Genomic DNA, 19898 nt, shown 5'->3' with positions numbered 1-19898 from the left:
GAAGGATGTTCTTCTCATAACACCGCTTCAGTAACAGGCCACCCCCCCCCTTAAATCCCTGGAAATTCAAATGGTCCCAAGATGGAAGAATGTATTTGAGGAGGGAAATACTTTATAAGGAATGTCAATTAATTAATATCTCATAACTTAGCTACGCTAATCATGGCTTAGGTTGCCTTCCTATTGGAGTATGAGTGCCTCAATTCTGTTTATATTTGTTATGTCTTTAATGTGCTTTAATTTCCTGTAATGGTTAAGGATGTTAAAGTAACTCCTAATTGTTCCTTCTGATTATTTTGTGCATAGGAAGTTTAATATTCTGAAGTATTTATTGTTCAGAAGTGTTGGGTCTGGTGGTTTGATAATGGATCGGGATCATAGGGAATCGAAAGGTGGGTGTTTCAGGTTACTGTAAAATGCAGAGTTTCAGTTTGTCCTTCGAGCAAACAGTTGAAATAAGAGAGGTACTTCCTAATGAGGTGGGGTGAGGGTGGGTTAGAGACTACAAATTAAGTTAGTATTCAAAGATAGAGGCATGGTAGCGTTGCAAGTGCATTGAATAGAATATAGTATGGACAATGAATAGCCCCAATTGAAATCAGAAAAACTCCAACCTTCCTATTAATATTTTAAAAAACATTTTTTTTTTTTTATTTGTGAATTAAATAAAACAATTCAGCATTTGAGTACTTGTTGGATGACACTTGTTTCTGCATTTTGTTATGTACTGTATTGTGGTTCAAATAATCAGAAATCCTTAGTCTACGGTCCCTGGCTTCCAGTGATGACTCGGTGGGAATCCAATAAGGATTCACTGGGGGTCCTGGGTTTCCAATAAAGATTAAGTGAGATTCCCCAGAAGTCAAAAAGTTAAGAACCACTTATCTAATACATGGGCTAATTCACCCACTACCATGTACTATAAAGATATTGCAAGTAACTGGGAAGTTCCATAATGAAATCATGGAATTCCAAAGGACCTTAAAAATACCCATAGGAGGTATGGTAGAGAGTATTTTATTCCTCATAATAAGTAGTTACACCCCCCTACCCAATACATCCTTTAAATCCTTGCTCTTTCGCTGCTGCTTATGAAAGAGACTTTGTTTGTAGGCTTTATAAATAAGGACTCTGCTGCGATAATAAACGTGCCAATATGCAGCTTATAATTTGTTTTAGCAAACAACGGCTCAACAGGTAATATTCATAGGCAACTATGTAAAACATGCACAGCAAATGCAGAAAGAATGAAACCAGGAGACCTCAATGGTTAAAGAAAAAATGTACAGAGTGGTCTATATTCATGAAAAAAATGAATACAGATAGAGTATCCGCACTATTTATATTATATGTGGGTGTAACTAATACAATCTTGTGCACATCAGTGCTCGTGCGACGAGGGACACAGCGAAAGAGTGGCGCAAAAGAAATATACAATTACTTAAATGGTTGCAAAACTTCAAAATTATTGTGAGAGCACAGAATCATCAAAAGTTAAAGAACCAGTAAACGCAAAGAGTGATGCTGAGTGGTCGACAGTGTTTCAACCTGTAATTGGTTCCCGTCACCTTCAGGACTGGGTTACAAAAGAATCTGTCAGTGCTGTACAAGGGGAGAGTGAAAAAAAGGGGATAGAATAAGAATAGTGTCAATCACATTGACAAATCAATTAATATGATGTGGAATTGGGATGGAAATGTACACGGTACCCATTATGGAGCAAGGAGAAAGTCCAAGGTATGGTACATCAGAGTCTGCATCCAAGGTGTGGTGTGCCGAAAAATCCAAGTGGATGGACGTTAGTAGTGCACTACTGGTCTGGTGTGCAATGAGAAAAATATGAAAAATAACAAAAGGGAAGAGTGAGGGTGGGTGAACCCAGTTCCTAAGTGACGGGTCTGCAATGGGGGAGGACCTCATCCGGAAACAACTCAGTAAGTGAGTACACTCCAGGCTGTGATCAAAGAGAGAGGGTAGCTTGATCCGTGATCTCAACATGCTGTACAGAATACGTAATGTGTAACAGAAAGAAGCCATTTAAAGTAAATCGGAGGCACTAATTAACCGTAATGAGGGGTGTACAACGGGTGAGGACCTTGTCCGGAAACAACTCGGTAAGTGAGTAGAATCCAGGCTGTGTTCAAAGAGCGGTGGCTTGATACGTGATCACAGCGTGCTGTGTAGAATACGAAATGGGTTCCAGAATGGAGCCATGCAATGTGAATCGTAGGCGCTAATCAATCGAATTAGCTGCAACCACAATTGATTAGGACCAAAATGCATGATGGCACGTGGACGCAGGTAAGGGGACCATGGAGTTTGTGCAAATTGGCCGGAGAGTTAGCTTAGCGTGTATGGACATGACTGAGCCAGCATGCAGGTCAAAGCGTCCAGGCTACGTATAGCACAGTAATCGAAGGGGAGGTGTGTTTAACCAAACAAGTGCCGGCGTCACGATGAGTGCGCCCGGGCTTGGTGGAAGACTGATCCCAAAAGAAATAACAAAAAAAAAGAAAAAGAAATAACTATGGGGATGAAAAGGGGAGGGAAGGAAAGCATGTGTAGGGCTTGCATAAGAGTATGCTCACCTCTGTAATTAATACAGGCAGCTCCTGTAGAGATTGAAAGCTTTCCATTGAATGGGAGTATCCTTTTACTTGCGAAATCGACAACGATGTAAGTTCAAGTCGCATAGAAAATGAGGCGATTACGGCAGGGATAAATTGAAATAACCGAGTGAAAATACTAGAGCTGACAGTTGAATAAGAAGGGGGATACCAAAAAGTGCCCCGGGGGGACTGCCCAAGATCAATACAGGATATTAAACAGATATTTATTTACATGTTGGTTAACAATGCGGTCCCCATGAGATGTATTGTAACATGGGCCAGCAAATATCTAACAACATGACAATATTATAATGATTCAATAAATAGATAAACACATGTATGTGGTTAAGGCAAAAATTGTCACAAAATAATAAATTAATACATTTTGATCGGACAAACTGCAGAAAGTAATGACAAATTTGGGAAGTGGTGTAATCCTCATATCTATGAACAGAATAAACAGACAGGTATACACATGAGGAAAGGACAATACATGCTCAATTGTCATAATGTAATTGGGTAAAAAGTATTAACAAGTTGTAAGGTAAACTAGTCCAACTAGGTATGGAAAGAGTGTACCAACAGATGGATATACATATACACAAGAATGAAGGGCAACTTTATGGTGGCAGAGTGAGTAGGGGCCATCCACAGTACAACATTCATTGTATAGACCATAAAACTAAGTAAATAGAGGGTCACCTCAAATGAGGATGTCAGTCTGAGGCCAAACTGAGTAAGAGTCTAGGCTATTCTTGAACTTATGTTCCTTGATATGGAAGGCAGAAGCTCAACCGAAAATAAAGCAGGATAACCTTTTAGGTAAATATGTGGTATTTTTCATTAGTTCGTTAGGGCCACCGAATATGAAGGTTAAAAGTCAGGGATCGCTACCCGGAAGGAGTTTGTTAGGACAGGGATTTTATCTCATCAGCCCAGCATCTTTTTCAAGTGACTATAGAAGTATATCGCCTATGTTGAAAAAGCCGATATCCTACAAGTACAGCTGAATCACACGCTATATCTAACTGCCTATTTGATGATGGCTCAAACCTCAGAGCAACCCTGACTTTTAACCTACATATTCGGTGGCCCTAATGAACTAATGAAAAATATCACATATTTACATTAATTCAAGAAAAGCCTTGATTCTCACAAATTTTAATAGACCTGTCGAAAACTTTGTCCTGAAGAAGGTGAAGAAGTTAAGTTTTCACCGAAATGCTGCGTCAACTGTTTTTAAGTATTCCTGTAAATTGATTGTAAAGCATAAATAGAGTACACACCTCTCTAGTGAGGAGATTTGTAATATTGCATGAATTGCGATGTATCCTGTTTTAAGAAATGTAATCTGTTAAAATAAATTTGATGAATATACCCAAGTTTACTATTGGTTTTTTGGACACTTTGTATACTGACATGTATAATTGAACGTATTACCTTGCTGCTTGATGTTTTGTGCTCAGCACTTGATCCATATCGTAGGAATACTTATAGTACACTACAAAGTTGGTTGCCCTATCCTTTTTAGGGACTTTGTATTTTTTCTACAGCTTCTCCACATCCCCTTAATAAGCATTAGGGTATCTCTCTTTTCGTTCTATTTTCAAATGTAATAAGACTCTTCAGATATGGATGGTGTTAATCCATTCATCCAAGGTGTTAAATCAGTGATTGACTGAGTGACAGCGTGTAATCCACCTACATTCAGTTGTTGTAGATCACCTCCGCGTTGAGGCAATGTAGGCTGATGAATTATTTGCCACATATTGTCTGCTTTGGAGTGATTTTTCTCAATGTAGTGTGCACAAGGGGAGCATTTTGTACTCTGCATCGGATGCGACTCTTGTGTTGAATGATGTGTTGTTTCACCATCTGTGTAGTCTAACTTATACATAACAGGTCACATGGGCAGCGTGTATTGTAAATCACATTTATGGTGCAGCAGTTGGTGAAATGCTTCAATTGGTATGTGTGATCCCTCACTTTAAATTCTTTTGTATTACATGTGAGTGGGCACACTACATAGTTCTGGCATCTGAAGTTTGGGGAAAGGCCCCACGCTGAGGTGATGAAATCAGTGTTGCAAGACTCATTGGGCCATGTGGTGCATGTACCAAATGGTCTGCCAAATCGTTACCCCTTTTGAAAGAAAACATGGGAGTTTCTTGGAAAGAGATATGTGTACGCAATATGTTCCAAGTTTTCTTGATGATGTTGTTACTTTTATTGCTCGATCGGCTAAAAGTTGAGACAAATGAAATGCTTGCATTTTCTCGTTTCTGTTTGGGTGTCAAAAGAATATCTCTGTGGCTATATCAGGCCCTTTTGAATGCTAAAGAAATCAGGCGGCGTTGGTAGCCACGTTGATTCAGTTTTTCAGTTAGTATTAATGCCTCCCGGAAAGAATCATCTTCCCATTTGCAATTCCTCCGAATGCGGATGAACTGACCTTAGGGGAGACCATCACGGACACCACGAGGATGGTAACTGGAGTATAGCAAAAGTGTGTGCCTTTCCTTGGGTTTTCAGAATAGTGATGTGCTTATCTTTCAATCCTCTACATTAAGAGTTTTTCTTGGAATCTGAAGTGAATTTCAAATGAGGTTGGCAGTTATTGAGCCATTCCATAAAGGTAATCAAGTTGTCATTTCTTCCCTGCCAAAGGAGACGAATATCCTCCGCTATAACAGGTGCAATGTACATTTCCATCCCATCCCTCACCATAGAAATTGATTCGTCCTGTGATTTACACTATTCTTATTCTATCCCCTTTTTTTCACTCTCCCCTTGTACTGCACTGACAGATTCTTTTGCAACCCGGACCTGAAGATGACCTGAACTAATTACAGGTTGAAACGCCACCGACCACTTAGTGTAACTCTTGGCGTTTACTGGTTCTCTAACTTGTTGACGATTCTGTGTTCTCACAATAACTTTGAAGTTTTGCAACCATTTAAGTAATTGTATATTTCTTTTGCGCCGCTCTTTCATGGTTTCCTTTGACACGCGTGTCACTTGCATCGTTCACTTTCCCAAACGAGCACTGATGTGCACAAGATTGTATGCATTACACACACACAGACATATAATGTAGGTAGTGCTGATACTCTATCTGTATTCATTTTTTCAGGATAAGAGACCACGCTATACATTTTTTCTTCAACCATTGAGGTCTCCTTGTTTCCTTCTTTCTGCAATTGCTGTGCATGTTTTACATAATTGCCTATGAATATTACCTGTTGAGACATTTGCTAAAACACGATTTACCCAGGTCTCAACTGGGTCTATGGGCAACCTCCTGTGTTTCTGTCTGCGTATAATTTGTTGTCAGATGTATTTAATCAGCGTAATACATTACTTTCTCAAGCGACTGCTGTTGAGAAAGTATGATAGCATGCAAATATGCTCCTCCTTTCCTACACTGAACTCCAGCAGTGTGGTAAATAAGCATACCCCGGGCCAGACAGGCCTTTTATTCCACCTGGCATTTCCCCGGAGCCCCTGGAGGCCTGTTTTGAAAGCCAGTGCCACTCCTGGAGCCTCTGTTACTTTGCCCAGCTCTTAAGGTTACCTGCAGAAGGTACCCGGGAGGCTTCTAAAGAGAGAGGGGGTAGGTGGTAAAGGTATAGTGAAAGCGAGCAGAAATGGAGAAGAGAAGAGAAGATAGGAGAGAGAGGATGGATTGGATTGGATGGATGGAGAGACTGCGCAAGGAGACGAAGGGAGCCGAGCTTGTTTGAGTATTTTTGCCAAGGCTGCTTTTGGTTCTCCAGTTCGGCCCTGAGCATACTGCTATAAATGTCACCATATAAGCTAATGTCTGAATTTTTAGAGAAAAATATTCAAGAAGAAAGCGTTGAAAAGTAAGCTACCCCTGTCGTCATTTAAGCAACAGTTACAAATCTGCATTTTATATTGTCCAATGTTTGGGCAACAGATATTGATGTCCGAACTTAACAGTAATCACCTATTACTGTAGAGTAGCTATATCATTTTCTGATAATAATTGAGTAGTGATGTCACAACTCAACTGTAATAAGAAAGTTCGGTATTTATTCAGTTAATACTGCAAGGAGGCGAGATTCCAGAAGCTGAGGATTGTGTTTCACTCGTAGCTTAATAGGGTGGCTCGAAATATTTTTGAAGCACAAGGTTTGAGTTGTCATGGTTAGGATAATGTTGGTAGCATGTGTTGTTGTAGATCGGGAACATAGTTTCAAATGACTTTGCTGAAATTGGAAGTTGCCCCTAGATTGACACGGTCTCCACACAGGCTGCTTTGTATAGTAGGAGGAAAGTGCATAGTTTGTGTCAAATTAATTCTATATTAGGGTGGAGTTAGGTCATATGTACAACTCCACCACTGTATCCTACCACCCTGCATCCAGTATCACTGCTTCCCTTGGAAACCTTTACAATGTCTGCTTCCCAATCCACATCCAGTGTGTAAACTTAAGGCTGTAGCAATGAGCATAGGGAAGCCCTTACTTACTGAAAAGCAGATAAACTTGAAATGCCGCGCCGTGTAGGGTTACTGTCCATTTGCAGCAGTGCTGTTTATTTCCAACAAATGTCACATAGTGATCATTGTCCACAGTTTGACCAGCCGGGTTCATAGGTCTTCAGACAGAAGGCATTCAAAGAGAAACTTGGCATCACATGGAGAGAGTTCAGGGGAGTATTTGACTAGGATACAAGGGTTGCATGCTCTGTGCATGAGTCACCTAGATGGAGCTCCTGACCATTGCATTGTAGCCACAGACTAGTCGCTGCGACGCAATCCCTGTATGTTGAACATCTGCCTCCTTGATGTACGCTGATCTTCAGGAGCACCAGTCACTCAAAGGCCTCACCCTCCCACGTTGGATCACATACTTACCCGTGCTCAGTTCCGCAGGTATTACTGGGCTGTCCTAACTCATTCCAAGAAGTAGCTGAGTTTGAGCGTCCAAACTCCACGTTGGGCCTTTCCAGCTTCCCAGTCGTTGATTGCCTGCGGCACCCCGCCGCACCTCCTCACAGCCTGCACAGGTGCCCATAAGGAACTGAGCACCGGAGGGGCTTGGCTGTCATTAAAGAGAGGGTGCTGTGTGACTTCCAGTGTTGGCAAGGGCTGCCTTCTTAGTGCTAAAGGGAATGCCCAGGGAAGATGGCCAGCGAGGCCGATCCTCGCTGCTTATGGCTGTGTCTGGTGCGTGGGCTATTAAAAATTCCTAAAACAGCCACCATGGGCTTGCTTTCCACTGTGAGTTCCGGTAGGAGGCCCTATCCGTGATATATGGATACGAGGAGTCTAGTCCGCTATCCTTGCACAAGGCCCTGTCTGTACCTCATCCTCCACCATCTCACTCACCCCTTCCCCTCGCCAGCTGACCTCCCCTCGAAAGTGAAGTCCTAGATTAGTGCACCTCTGAATCTTGTCCCTGACGGGCAGCCATCTCATCTCCTGATTGCACAAAGATGCATACTGCCACGTTTTTTGTGTCACACGGTGTGTTGCTGGTTCAGATGAAGACAGTACTCATCAAAAGGGTATATATTTCTTAAAAGCAAAATGGTCTTTATTCCGCCCTATTTGAAATCGTCAGTGCAAGCGGACAAGTACGGTTTTAGAAACTGGTGTAGATTTAAATCGTGGGTGCAGTAGAGCGGGTTATTTCCTCTTGACAATGAGTAGTATTCCTCGTCTTGTGTCTTCCTGTCTCTTACCCACTACTGATGTTACCTCTTCATTCATTTTCGGACTTTCCATGCCCTTGTCCCTGCATTTGGAAAGATGCACAATATGGAAACAAATGATCCTTTTACATATCTTTAAGTACCCGTGTATTGCGTCATTTTCTTTTTGGAGCTTTCATGTGTAACGTTTTTCGTAGTCTTTCTTTGTATTCATTCTTTGTTGGATGTGTATATTAATAATCCCACTTCCCTTGTAGTCTGACATTTAAAAAAAAAAATTTGTTTTAAATGAAATGATGTTGAAAGTTTGAGGTGTGGTACAACAGGGTACCAGCACTTCGTCCTATTGCTCTAGCTCTGTGTGCCAAGGTTCTGCTTTATCTTGGTTTACTGTCTGCGGCTTCTGCATGAGGTGTTTGGTAGATCACAGGCGTTTGCTCTTTCATCCTGCTTGTGACAAATGCTATTCATTCACTTGAAAATTGACGTCATGCCAGCATTTTCTTTGGCTGGGTGGCCCATGGCGCGGCGTGCACTAGTAGCGCTAATGATGCACCTGGAATTTAAGGAATTACTCTGCTGCAGTTCCATAAACATACACCTGCTGGCGGAAACTGTTGGCTGTTTGACACGGGTATAAATCCGTGCACGGTGGATTTAGTCATCTTTCTCGGCGTTACTCAAATGATTTCAGTCATATTAACATATGTTAATTAGTCTGGTGTGAAGCAGCAAAACTGTGTTGGCAAGCATTCTTTTTTTTTTTTTTTTTAGAGCTCTTCCCTCTTTTAAAAAAGCAAAGCATCCTCACTTTGAGCCTAAGATGTATATTGCATTTCTGACCTGATTCTTAGTTTCTTTTGTTATTATTATTTTAAACATTGATTTTGTTACAAATTTAAGTTGTGCTTTTGGGAGCTGTAACCATGTCTTCAAGCGCGATAATTCTTATTTGTGCTTAATCCAATTTTTTGTTTTTTTATTGATTTGCTGCTCCCTGAGTTTATTGAGTGTGTAATTCAAGGTGGGGAATTTGTTTTCTTTGAGCAATCTGGAGGAATCTTATTGCCTCTTCTGGTATTTTCCAAGGAAACCTTTGTGTGATTTGAAAGCTAGCTAAGGAAGTGAGGCGTGAAATGGTTTTCAATGTATACTTTAGAACTGTCATGATTGTAGTGGAGCCTAGTTTAATTATACTCTGTTCCATTAGCTGTAAAGACTCCTCGGCCTCCACATAAGAGAAGTTTTACTGAAAAGGAAACATTTGTTCAAAAGAAGGTACAGCGAGATATGTTGCTCTGTCACCTGGATAAGTGGTTTGCTTAATCACCAACTAGGAAGTGTATAAACTACAGAGACGAGCAAAATCAAAGAGTGAGAATAAAAGATTAGCGCTAACCTTTGTCTTGTGTGTGTATTAAACTGCACCTGGATGAAAACCACAATATGCAAACCAGAAATTTCCATGGCAGCAGGCTAACCTTGTGTATGTTTGTATTTGCACTGTGCAAACCTTGTTGGGGGAGCAGCAGAGTGCTGTACACCCATCATGGATGGATGACAGTTGTAGATGTGTAGATGAGACAGGGAAGTGCCAAGGATTAAGGAGTCTCTTGTATGTTGGACTAGGTGGGTGAATGTGAGAGCTCCTCTTCAGTTATGGAGCAAGTGTTCTCTGAAGAGATGTTTTTCAGCTTCTTGCTCAAGGGATTGGACAAGCCTGATGTGCGTAGGGGATTGCTGTATGTGTGCCTAACCAGTGTAGATCAACCAGAGTGGGAGAGTTGTGATAATATTTCTTCAGTACTTTGTGGTGGAAAGAGTTATGGACAAAGCAGTTCAGTAATGGTTAAATTGGAGAGGAGAATGTTGGCCAAAAGGGTGTAGTCGTACAATAGCATATAACTGTGAGGTACGACATTATTCCACTTGAAAGTAATAATTGCTACTAACCAATCTATTTACTTAGCAGTGTCAGAGTTTTTGGTGCACTTGAGGGGTTATGTATTTTTTGAGAGTTGAACTGTTGTGATTATGTAGAGTGTTAATCTTTGTAGCCCTGTCACCGTTTGGCTCAAAAGGACTACCTCGCCTGCATAAAGTAGTTTGATTATAGATTGAGTCACCTTTTTTGGCACATGGCTGACAACCGAGTACAGTGGTGGTACCAGGTCACACATGAACAAATTAAAGAGAGCCAGGGCACCCTTGTTGACGCCTTATTTGGTTTTTACCTTGCTAGAAATTGCAGTTTTATTTCCCAGTTTTACACTGGCCCACGTATCAGAGGAAAGTAATTGAATGCCATGAAGCAGTGCAACTGAAATTTTCCAGGTTTTTAGTTTGGATCAGAGCAACTGGCGGTTAACATGCTCACAGGCTTATCTATAATCTATGAAACAACAATGGAGAAACTCTTTTTTCCTTATTTGTTTGCAACAAGCATCAAAATGGCCAGAGGTTCCTGAAAAAGGTCTAAACCCACTTTGGTTGAGGGATATCTGGTTCTTCGAATTTGCCCATGCTTCTAGTTCTTCCAAAAGGAATGAAGCAAAGTATTTGGCTTCAACGTCCAACAGGGTAAAAAGACGCAAGCTGCCAGGGGCCACCACTGAGCCCTACTTATAAATGTGGTGCAGAACCGAGCCTTACCAGGAGGATGAAATGGATTCAATAGTCATAAACGTTTTAAGGAGCTTTTACAAAGATGAAGACCAAAACTCAGCTTCCGGTGTGTAAACTGATGCAGGAATGCTATTGGGGCCGTGAGCTCCGACAGCTCTGCTTTTGTGAATCAATTTTGCAATTCTTGTAGCCGTGTAGGTTAATCATAATGAAGAGTGTGCACTTTTACGTCCTCGGATGTTCTATGCACAGAGTTTTGCTTGCTATGGTTTCTGAAATTAGGAGCGTTAGCTCATTCCCTGAATTTTGCCTGAAGGTTCAGCAAAAATGTATTTACCCATCATCAAGTTTTTATTCCAGTTTTGGATTTCAACACAAGTCTTTATGACCAGTTGATTACTCTGAGACTACAAAATCCCAATGGGTTGTTAAGTAGATGGAAAGACCACCCATTGTCTGGCTTTTTATGTGTGATCTAGTTGCAGGAAGGAAGAACTCATAATAGACCTCAAGTGGAGTCTTCGAAATATATATATATATATATATATAGTATCATGTTAAAAAAAAAACACACAACATCTGCATCTGTTGAAGATTTTCTAATACTGACACATTCCAGGAAACAAGAGAAGTAGTTGCGTCCTTGTTCTCAGAGCTTGACTTTAGGTTAGAATGATCTTTGGATGCAAGTCAATTTGATTGGGGCCTGGCTAAGGTGGTGGCTAGCCATCCCCAATCCTCCTGGCACTTTATTGTGGTGGGGGTGGTGAACTTGCAGCATCTGCCTCCTTGATTGTGGTTGGAAATAGTTAACGATTGAACTTTGGTAGGAGCTATTGATCTAAGAGGCCCAATTGCATTTTTTAAAAGAAACGAAGGTCTATGACTTTTGTCAATGCCTGAAGGGCCTGTAGGTTTATCCAGGTTATGTGGTGCCTGGCTGAAAGCTGGATCATATTCTTTCTTTAGAAATACTGTTGGATACCGGGATTTTGTTGATAGAGTTATCAGTATTCCCCAATCTTCTAAGATTTTCAGATTTTCGCAGATTGTATAAACAGGGGATTGGGTTGAGGATGTCACTACAGTTTCTTCCTTGTGAGCGAATATGTTTGAGGGAATACATTGTATGGAAATAATGTTATTGGTGTTTAGGTGGCAAAGTTTGGATGTGAGGCTAGCAGTTGAACTATTTTGCCGAGATTCAGAATATCTCTATTGCCTTGTGATGTGTACTCAAGGTGCCAGATTGTCGTTAGAGTGGAGACCTCTTGTGTTATGGTATTGTCTATCGTATCCATCGCAGAGTGGGCCAAGGGCTCTGTTATTTCATGTGTTTGTAATTTTGTTTTTGCTGTGCCGGGTTGAGGCATAAGTGTGTGACCAGGTGATCTATGGGTCAAATGTTGACATGAGGGAGCTTCATCATTGGAGTGTTGCCTTGATGGTAAAGGGAAGCTTGAAGAATGAGGATTTACTACTGGTGCATCACATAGTATGGAGTGCTTAAGTGCTATTATAGGTTGCGCACCCAGAATGACTTTTGAGGTAATTTCATGTTCTGTTGGTTTTTCGCGGCTCGCTCTTGTATCATTAGTGTTGCCCTGGCAAGGGAGAAAGGACTGATGCGTGGTAATTTGTTATTGCCGCTTTGTTTAATGAGGAACATTTAAGGTCTAATTTAGGTTGTGCACCCGGTCTAGTTGAATAAATGAGTTTCTTGATTCTTTTCGTTTTTCATGACCTGGGCTACTAACGTTACAGTGTCAACTTGCTAACAGCAAGGTACCTAATGCAAAATGATTCACTATTGGCACATTGTTTGAGGGGGCGCATAAATTCTATTTTAGGTTATGCATCTAATGTAGCTGAGAGTGTAATTTGATTTCATTAGGTTTTTCAATGTCAAAGCTTGTAGGGCCTTGTGCTCTAATGATGTTTTGTGGAAAGGAAAGAGCACTGGGATCTTGCTGAGGTTTACAAAGATCGGTTTCCGGATTTTCTGAGTTGGGTACGGCGTCCGACACTGCCGGCATTACTTTTTTGACAGTTTGGTAAAAAAAATCCAATCGTGATGGCCTATCTTTCTACTCTCAAGGTCTTATCCTGTTTTTGTTCAGTTTTCTGAGCCGCGTCTCGATGGGTTGAGTAGACAAAGTGTTACATATGAGGATTATTGCATTGCCAGGATTTGTTGATTGGGGTTGTCCGCTTTTATTGTTGTTGTTTCATTATTATTTAAGAGTTCAAGATTACAAGTGATGGGTTGTGTTTACACATGAAGATTCATGACTTTGGTGTTATCACTTTTTTAAGAGTCTCCACTTGATCTGTCAAGGTTGGAACCTGTTCGATTGAGGATTGGGTTCTGAGGATAGTGCTTTGCCAACCTGTTTTACTTCCTGAGCTAAAGCACCCACTATGGAGTTTAGGGCAAGCCGCTTATCCCTAAGGATGGTACAAATACAATCTTGTGTGTTAAGGACAGTTGAGGTCAATGGTTTATGAGCATTTAGAAGTAAACTGCTGATGATGGCGTTGAGGCGTTCAAATCGAGAATCAATGGTTGATGTATTTTGGGCTAGCGTCTCTTAAAGGGACATTGGAATGTCAACCTTTTTAGACTGATATTCCAGGGCTTGGCTGTGATATCTAGTGTGTTGATTATTTGTTGCCAGGTCTTGATGTCCACTTGGAAGTTAGCAATACAATCATAAACAGGCGAAACAGCTTCGAAATCGCCAATGAACATCGATTCATGTCGCTCTTGTTGACACTGATGTTGGCAGATGGAGTGTGCAGGTTGCCCTATCCCAATCCATTGTTCTCTGGTATGGTAGAGCAGGAGATTTTTAATGAGGTTCCTTGCACAGAAGGTAAAGCTTATTGCGAGAGAGCGATGGCATCAGATGTGTCATTTTTAGGTCTCGCCTGACCCAGCGCATGCGCTGGTCTGGCGAGACTTACTGAGAGGGCTCCAAAAAGTGCTACCAGGCCAGCCTAGAGCTACAGTGCATGTGCGCGGGCGCGCGCGTCGGGCTTTCACTTTCGCTTTCGCGGCCGCACGGCCAATTTGATGTTCTCCGTGAGGCTTCAATAGATTGCAGCAGTTAAAACAAGCATTGGCATAGCCAATAGGTCTCGATTTTAGGACCTTATAAGTGTTTAGTTATGCAACTGTTGCCTGGCTAAACACTTATAAGGTCCCAAAGGCGAGACCTATTGGCTATGCCAATGCTTGTTAATGTTTATTGTGGCATTCGATGATTCCAAATTTGAAGCCAAACACAGTTTTGGCTGTGTAGGAGAGAGTTTGTGTTGACTATTCTTTTTGTGTTGGTAGAAGAGATATGATTGAATCTGTTTGCAGCTCAGAGAAAGAATTTGAAATTGTATTGGTTTAATTAGGCATAGCTTGCCTATCCATCAAATTGCTTTGCTTGCAGATTGACGGCTAGACCCTAGTCCTATGGTGCAGGTAAAGGAGTTAATGGCGGCTGTAGTGTTGGGAACACTCCGTTGACCTCCTCAATGGATAGATATAAAGCTGCCCTATTGTCTTTCATGAAGGAGAATTTTGATGTCTTTTTTTGTAGTCTGGGCAATAGGGCAAACTTGTTGGGCGTGGGTGGAATGAGAGGTTAAACTCATATGCCAACCATGGTGAATGGAGAACTTTGCTTAGATTTTGCCATTTGAAAATAGTGGACCGAGGCCTTTTGGCCTGTGCTAGGCCGTTGGAAATCACCATTGGATTTGCCAGACCTCATTGTGATCAGAAGAGACGTTGCATCGTTGACTCCTAGAATCTACAGCGTTATTTTGATAGTGTTAGTTGGATCTACACAAATTGCATCATGCCGTATTGACACTGGCTTGTGTGGCTATTGCCGCTGTTAAGGCTGAGACTGTCAGTGTTGAGATGAACGCTGCAGGGGGAAGGTCTCGGGGTGGGTGAGTGTTACAAGCCTCACCGAGGCCTAGTCCGGCCTCCTCCGCACCACTCAGGCTCCACCCTAGGGCAGCGGCTCTAACACTGTGCCCACACACGCTCACCTCCGGCGGACCCTGAATCTCATGGCTGTGTCCCTTGCCTGGGGCTCTTAAAAATATTATAGCTCCGCTTGGTAGTCACTGTGTGGTGACAGTTCCACTGTTCCTACTCTTTGAGCGTTGAGCCTTCAGATCTTAGTCAGGGACAGTTAGGGGTCTTGGCCACTCCCAAAGGTGATGCTTGTTGCTAAAAGTTTGGGGCATGCTTCTTTTGCCTTTGCGGGTTCTTTTATGTTTTTAGGTCTCGCCTAGCGTTCATGCGCACAAGCGCAGCTCGCTCGGCGAGATTTATTGTTGATGAGTAGTTGTAGAAGAGGGCTTTAAGCCCCACCCCTTCTTTCCATTGGCTGGCGTCAACGTTTATAGTAAACAGTGGCCTGCCATTGGAAATTGGGGTTTTTGGTGGACACCCTTTGGCTTCCGAGCCGGACTCGGTGGCCCGCTTTGCGTCTGTCGCACGGTCCTCGCTTGTTATTCTTAACAGCTGGTCTTCTCCTCCCTCCTGCTTCTCGGGCTCTTTTCTCCCCTGCAGCCTGCGTGGCGCTGCTGATTCCTCTCCCCTGGTTTAGAAGCGAACAATTACAGCTTCTAGAGTGTGAGAGGATGTTTGCAAGCGCTTTTTTGTGTGCAGGTTTTGTATAGCAGGAACTCAACCCGAAGGTATTGGAGTGCTTTAGATGAGCACAATGTTGAGTCGCGGCTCTGGCCATTACACCCCATCCTCTGCTGCTTTCCCTTTTAATTTACAGAGCCTCAGAGCTGAGCACCATTTTGCAAGCACTTTAACTTTACATTTTTCAGCCTGCGCAGCGGTCTGGGCATAATAAAGTTAATTTCAATCAGGTTCCGCCACTATATGAGGCTTTGTGAGCTTAAGGGAGCCCCTTTTGAGTTAAGAGAAGGGAACTCACAGAGGCTCTTCTAGCTGCAATTATTCTCTAACTTTGCAGAGCTGAAAATAAATCGCATCTCTGCTTTAAAAAAATAAGAATGAAAGATCGGCTTCACCTTCGTCTGCCAGTGTCTGTTGTTCCTTGCAAGTGGACGTGAAGGGCTGCAGTTCCATGAGGGAATATTTGTATATTTAAAGAAATAAAAGTGCCCTCTACTTTCCCGACAGACTACCCAGCCCTGCTTCCCGGGGGGGAAATGGCTCAGTGACCCCTGTGGCTCCGGATGCATTTCCTTTTACGAAGCTGCCCTTGTCCACACATAGCACGAGTGACCGGGAAAGAAAAACATGCTTCAAAATGGCCAGCCTATCTCGCATGTTAGTTTACAGATGCGTTCATTTTGTCGTGCTCCCAGGTATGATTATGTAGCTAAGAAGCTTGTTATTCTTTTTCATTAGTAACCTGTTTCTCTTACATTTCTGAGTGTTAATAAAATACAGATTCTGACTTCTGGAGGACTGGCATTGTTGCCCCTCTCTCTGAATGCTCTGCCACTTCATCTCATGATTCTAGGCTGCATCTTCATGAGTGTCTTGTTGGGAAGAGATGTCACCAGAAGTCATCCAATCAGAGGGCATACAAGATAACGTCATGGGATGAAGGCTCCAGGGTCCCTGGTCAGCCTAATTAAATGTATTTTTAAGGATACATGTGGGAGAAAAAGAAAGGCTACAGACACAGAAAACAAACTTTATTAAGTCAAACTGCTTACATTATAAGGATAGCATTCAGAAATGAGTTAATGCAATAAACATACCTCTTGTATATGCAACAAGGGTAGCTAGAATACAGCACAAGGTGGAGCAGGCCTGCCCTTCAGTGTTTACTTCCCGTTCAAAGCTCAGCAGCTTACTGGTGAGATATGTCAGAGGCCTACAGGTTCAAGTTCCCACAAGGCCAGCCCTGCCTATCTTCCGTCTGATATTGATGAAATGCATAACATTGAAGTGGGTCAACACAATGCCCTGTATTTACAGTGCTATGAAGTGGCCAAGTGTGCCACGCTTTATGTATGAGTTGCAGCTTCAGAGCTGCATCTCACTGTGCTTTTCCATCACCAGCAGCACATCACAGCAGTCTGCGAGCCCCACAGTAACAATGTTGTTCCTGCTTACAATTCACATGCTTTACTTGATCTTGCATTCCCTGTAAGTGTTTGCTTCTTCCCGGATGTTACTATTTTTTCCAAGCAGTATATTACACTTATCTCCCCTCCTCATAACCTAATTTCCATTGACTCGTTCTCCAGCACCGCAAGGTCATACCAATGGCAACAGCGCTATGCAAATATGATCACTCCACTGCAAATAAAAAAGTAAAAAACATTATTTTCAACGCCAACAGCTCTAACTTTAAGAAATGCGAGACCTATTGTATTGCAAATGCTTGTTTGTTAATGCCCCTTGTTTTCTGCCTGGTCTTATTAACAGAAGTTACCAGGGCACCTGATTTCTCCTATGTAACCAGCAACCAGTATAAGGCAGCCCGGTAATGATCAATAGCTTAGCTGTGGCCTCGGCGTGGAGCCCGTGGGTCAGCGCCTGGCCAGTAGGCTGATGAGCTCATGATCAGCAGGGCAAACTGCCGATCTGGCTGGCAGGGAAGCTGGCGGGATGAGCAGTGAAGGGATGACCGGTGCTGTGTGTCAATATGCAGTGTTTTGAGCAGTTGGGCTACCGTCCATACCTCCTGCAGTGTGATAAACTGGCCGGTATCTTTCTTCACCAGTGCCTCAGCCCAGCTCCTGGGCCCGTCCTCAGCGTGCTCCAAACTCCGTTCACACCCTATTCTCTCCGCTCCTCTGCGACTGCTCCACGGCGTCTGACTATTGGATTCTTAAAATCATCATGTATGTTTTACTGCATGACGGATTGTTCACTGTGTTTCAAAGAAAGCAATATTTATAAAATCCTAGTCTTTAGAAGATATGCAAGCATATGTTTAGTACGTGCCCTGTTTTACCACCATTGCATAGCACGGTTTTCGTTAGCATATAAAGGAAACCAAATCAGGCTTCATAGCTGATGGATTCATTTAGGATTTTATCTTTACATGTTAATAAAATTGGTTCTTTAATATTAATCACACTTTTAATGTGCTGTGGAACTTAAGACTCTGATAGCAAGTGATTATTACAAATAATTGTGCTATATAATGTGAGAGTCACAAATAAACAAGTGAATCCATTTTTTTTCCCTTTATTTTCCTAATGAAATTTACATCTACATATAGCTATAATAAATTCCTTAATCTGTTCAATGTAATTCATATTATTGTATTCTTTCAATAGGTGTGCAGGTTAGGTGGAATTAAGCACCTGGTTGACCTATTGGATAACAAAGTCCTGGAAGTTCAGAAGAACGCTTGCGGAGCACTTAGAAACCTTGTGTTTGGGAAGTCTACTGATGAAAATAAAATTGCAGTGAAGAATGTTGGTGGGATTCCTGCTCTTATACGACTGTTAAGAAAAACGATTGATCCTGAAATAAGGGAACTTGTAACAGGTACGTGTTCAGTTCTTGTTTCAGAACTCAACGTTTTCTTATAATTTCAACTGTATGTCAAGGATTGCTTAGTTTGAAGGACTTATTTTATCCTTTTAGTTCTCTGACTTCAAACTATCTTTTTTTGTTCCTGGGCACTCCTACTACAAAATAGGTATATCTATCTATCTATCCATCTATCTATCTCCTGGACAGCATACACTGTAATGAAATTTGCATTCTAACTTTTCGAACTTAAACGGGTGTAAACCTTTAGGAAGTTATTTAAGGTGACCGCAATTTAGTACTAACAACACTACCATTAAATCTTATATCTGAAAGAAACACGTTGGATTCCTCACCTTAGAATATCCCCAGGCGTCCGGCTGGATCCGGAAAGATTTTTCGTCAGTAATACCCCTTGCGCGTCGCTAGGCGTCGTCTGCGGCTCCGCGTCCGTCATCGGCGTCGTGCGTCGGAATGAAGTCATCGGAGTACTTAGACGCCGCCCTCGCGCGCTGACGTCAGTTCTTCTTTTTTCCACGCCAGACAGCGCCGATCCGGGAAGAGCTTACCCCTTAGTCACTTTTTGACTAAACTTTTTTGACTCTTTTTTTACTCTTTTTTGTCTTCTGTTGACTCGACTCTGGTGCCGGTAGGATGCCTGGTTTTAAGGCCTGTGACTCCTGTCATCGACTGATGTCGGTGACGGACCACCATCGCCGGTGCCTTTACTGCCTGGGGCCCGACCACGATGCGAAGTCGTGCCTCGACTGTCAGGCCTTTACCTCGAAGGCGAGGCGGGAGCGGTCCCGTAAGCTTCTCGAGCTTCAGCACTCAGCTCCGCGCCGTTCACGGTCCCGGTCCAGGAGGAGGTCCGAGGACTGGTCGCGGAGCCGCAGTCACCATCATCGCTCATCAGGCTCGAAGTCTTCGGGTAAGTCGAAGCGCTCGAAGAAGTCCAAGAGGCGACACCGCTCTTCGGACTCCCCTCGCCGGTCGCGCGACTCGGTCGAGGGTGAGGGTGGTCCCACCCCCGCGGCTCCGTTGGAGCCGCAGGAGCCACGTCCGTCTCCATACCCGCCGGTCCCTGGCATCGGCTCCGGCGGAGATCAGCACCTTCCTCTCGGCCATGAGGGGTCTGGCTCCGCCGTCGACGCCTGCCGGCGTGCCTTCGGGCACCGCGGGCTCGGCTGGGTGACCTCGCGAGCCGGCGGCTCCGGCCCCGGCGCCGACTTTGGTCCCGACGCAGCAGGTCCCCGAGGGATCCAGGCCTGGATCTCTGCCGGCCCTGGTCGTCCTCACGACGCCTCCTCCGCCGGCGCCGACACCGGTTCCACCCCCGGCGTCGTCCCTGGCGCCGTACACGGACGACGCCGTTCCCCGGTTTAGCCCCAGTCCGGGCTCGGCACCGATGTGGCGCCGCTCGACGCCGCATCTGATGCCGATGCATGAGCATTTCATCTTCTGCCCGGCTCCGGTTATTCCTCCTG

At 43.2% G+C, this 19898-nt stretch overlaps 1 protein-coding gene across 5 annotated transcripts in view; it reads left to right on the top strand.

Moving 5' to 3' along the window:
- PKP4 (plakophilin 4) overlaps positions 1-19898 on the top strand; it is a 693496-nt gene that overhangs the window by 539090 nt on the left and 134508 nt on the right. For all 5 annotated transcript variants that reach the window (XM_085645508.1, XM_085645509.1, XM_085645506.1 and 2 more), the window contains one exon: positions 18213-18426. In XM_085645508.1, coding sequence (XP_085501634.1) covers positions 18213-18426 — 214 coding nt within the window. The remainder of the gene's footprint in view (positions 1-18212; positions 18427-19898) is intronic.

Source organism: Triturus cristatus, chromosome 3_1 (genome assembly GCF_964204655.1).
Source record: "Triturus cristatus chromosome 3_1, aTriCri1.1, whole genome shotgun sequence".
Taxonomy (NCBI): Eukaryota; Metazoa; Chordata; class Amphibia; order Caudata; family Salamandridae; genus Triturus; species Triturus cristatus.
This window is presented reverse-complemented; position numbering and strand designations above follow the sequence as displayed.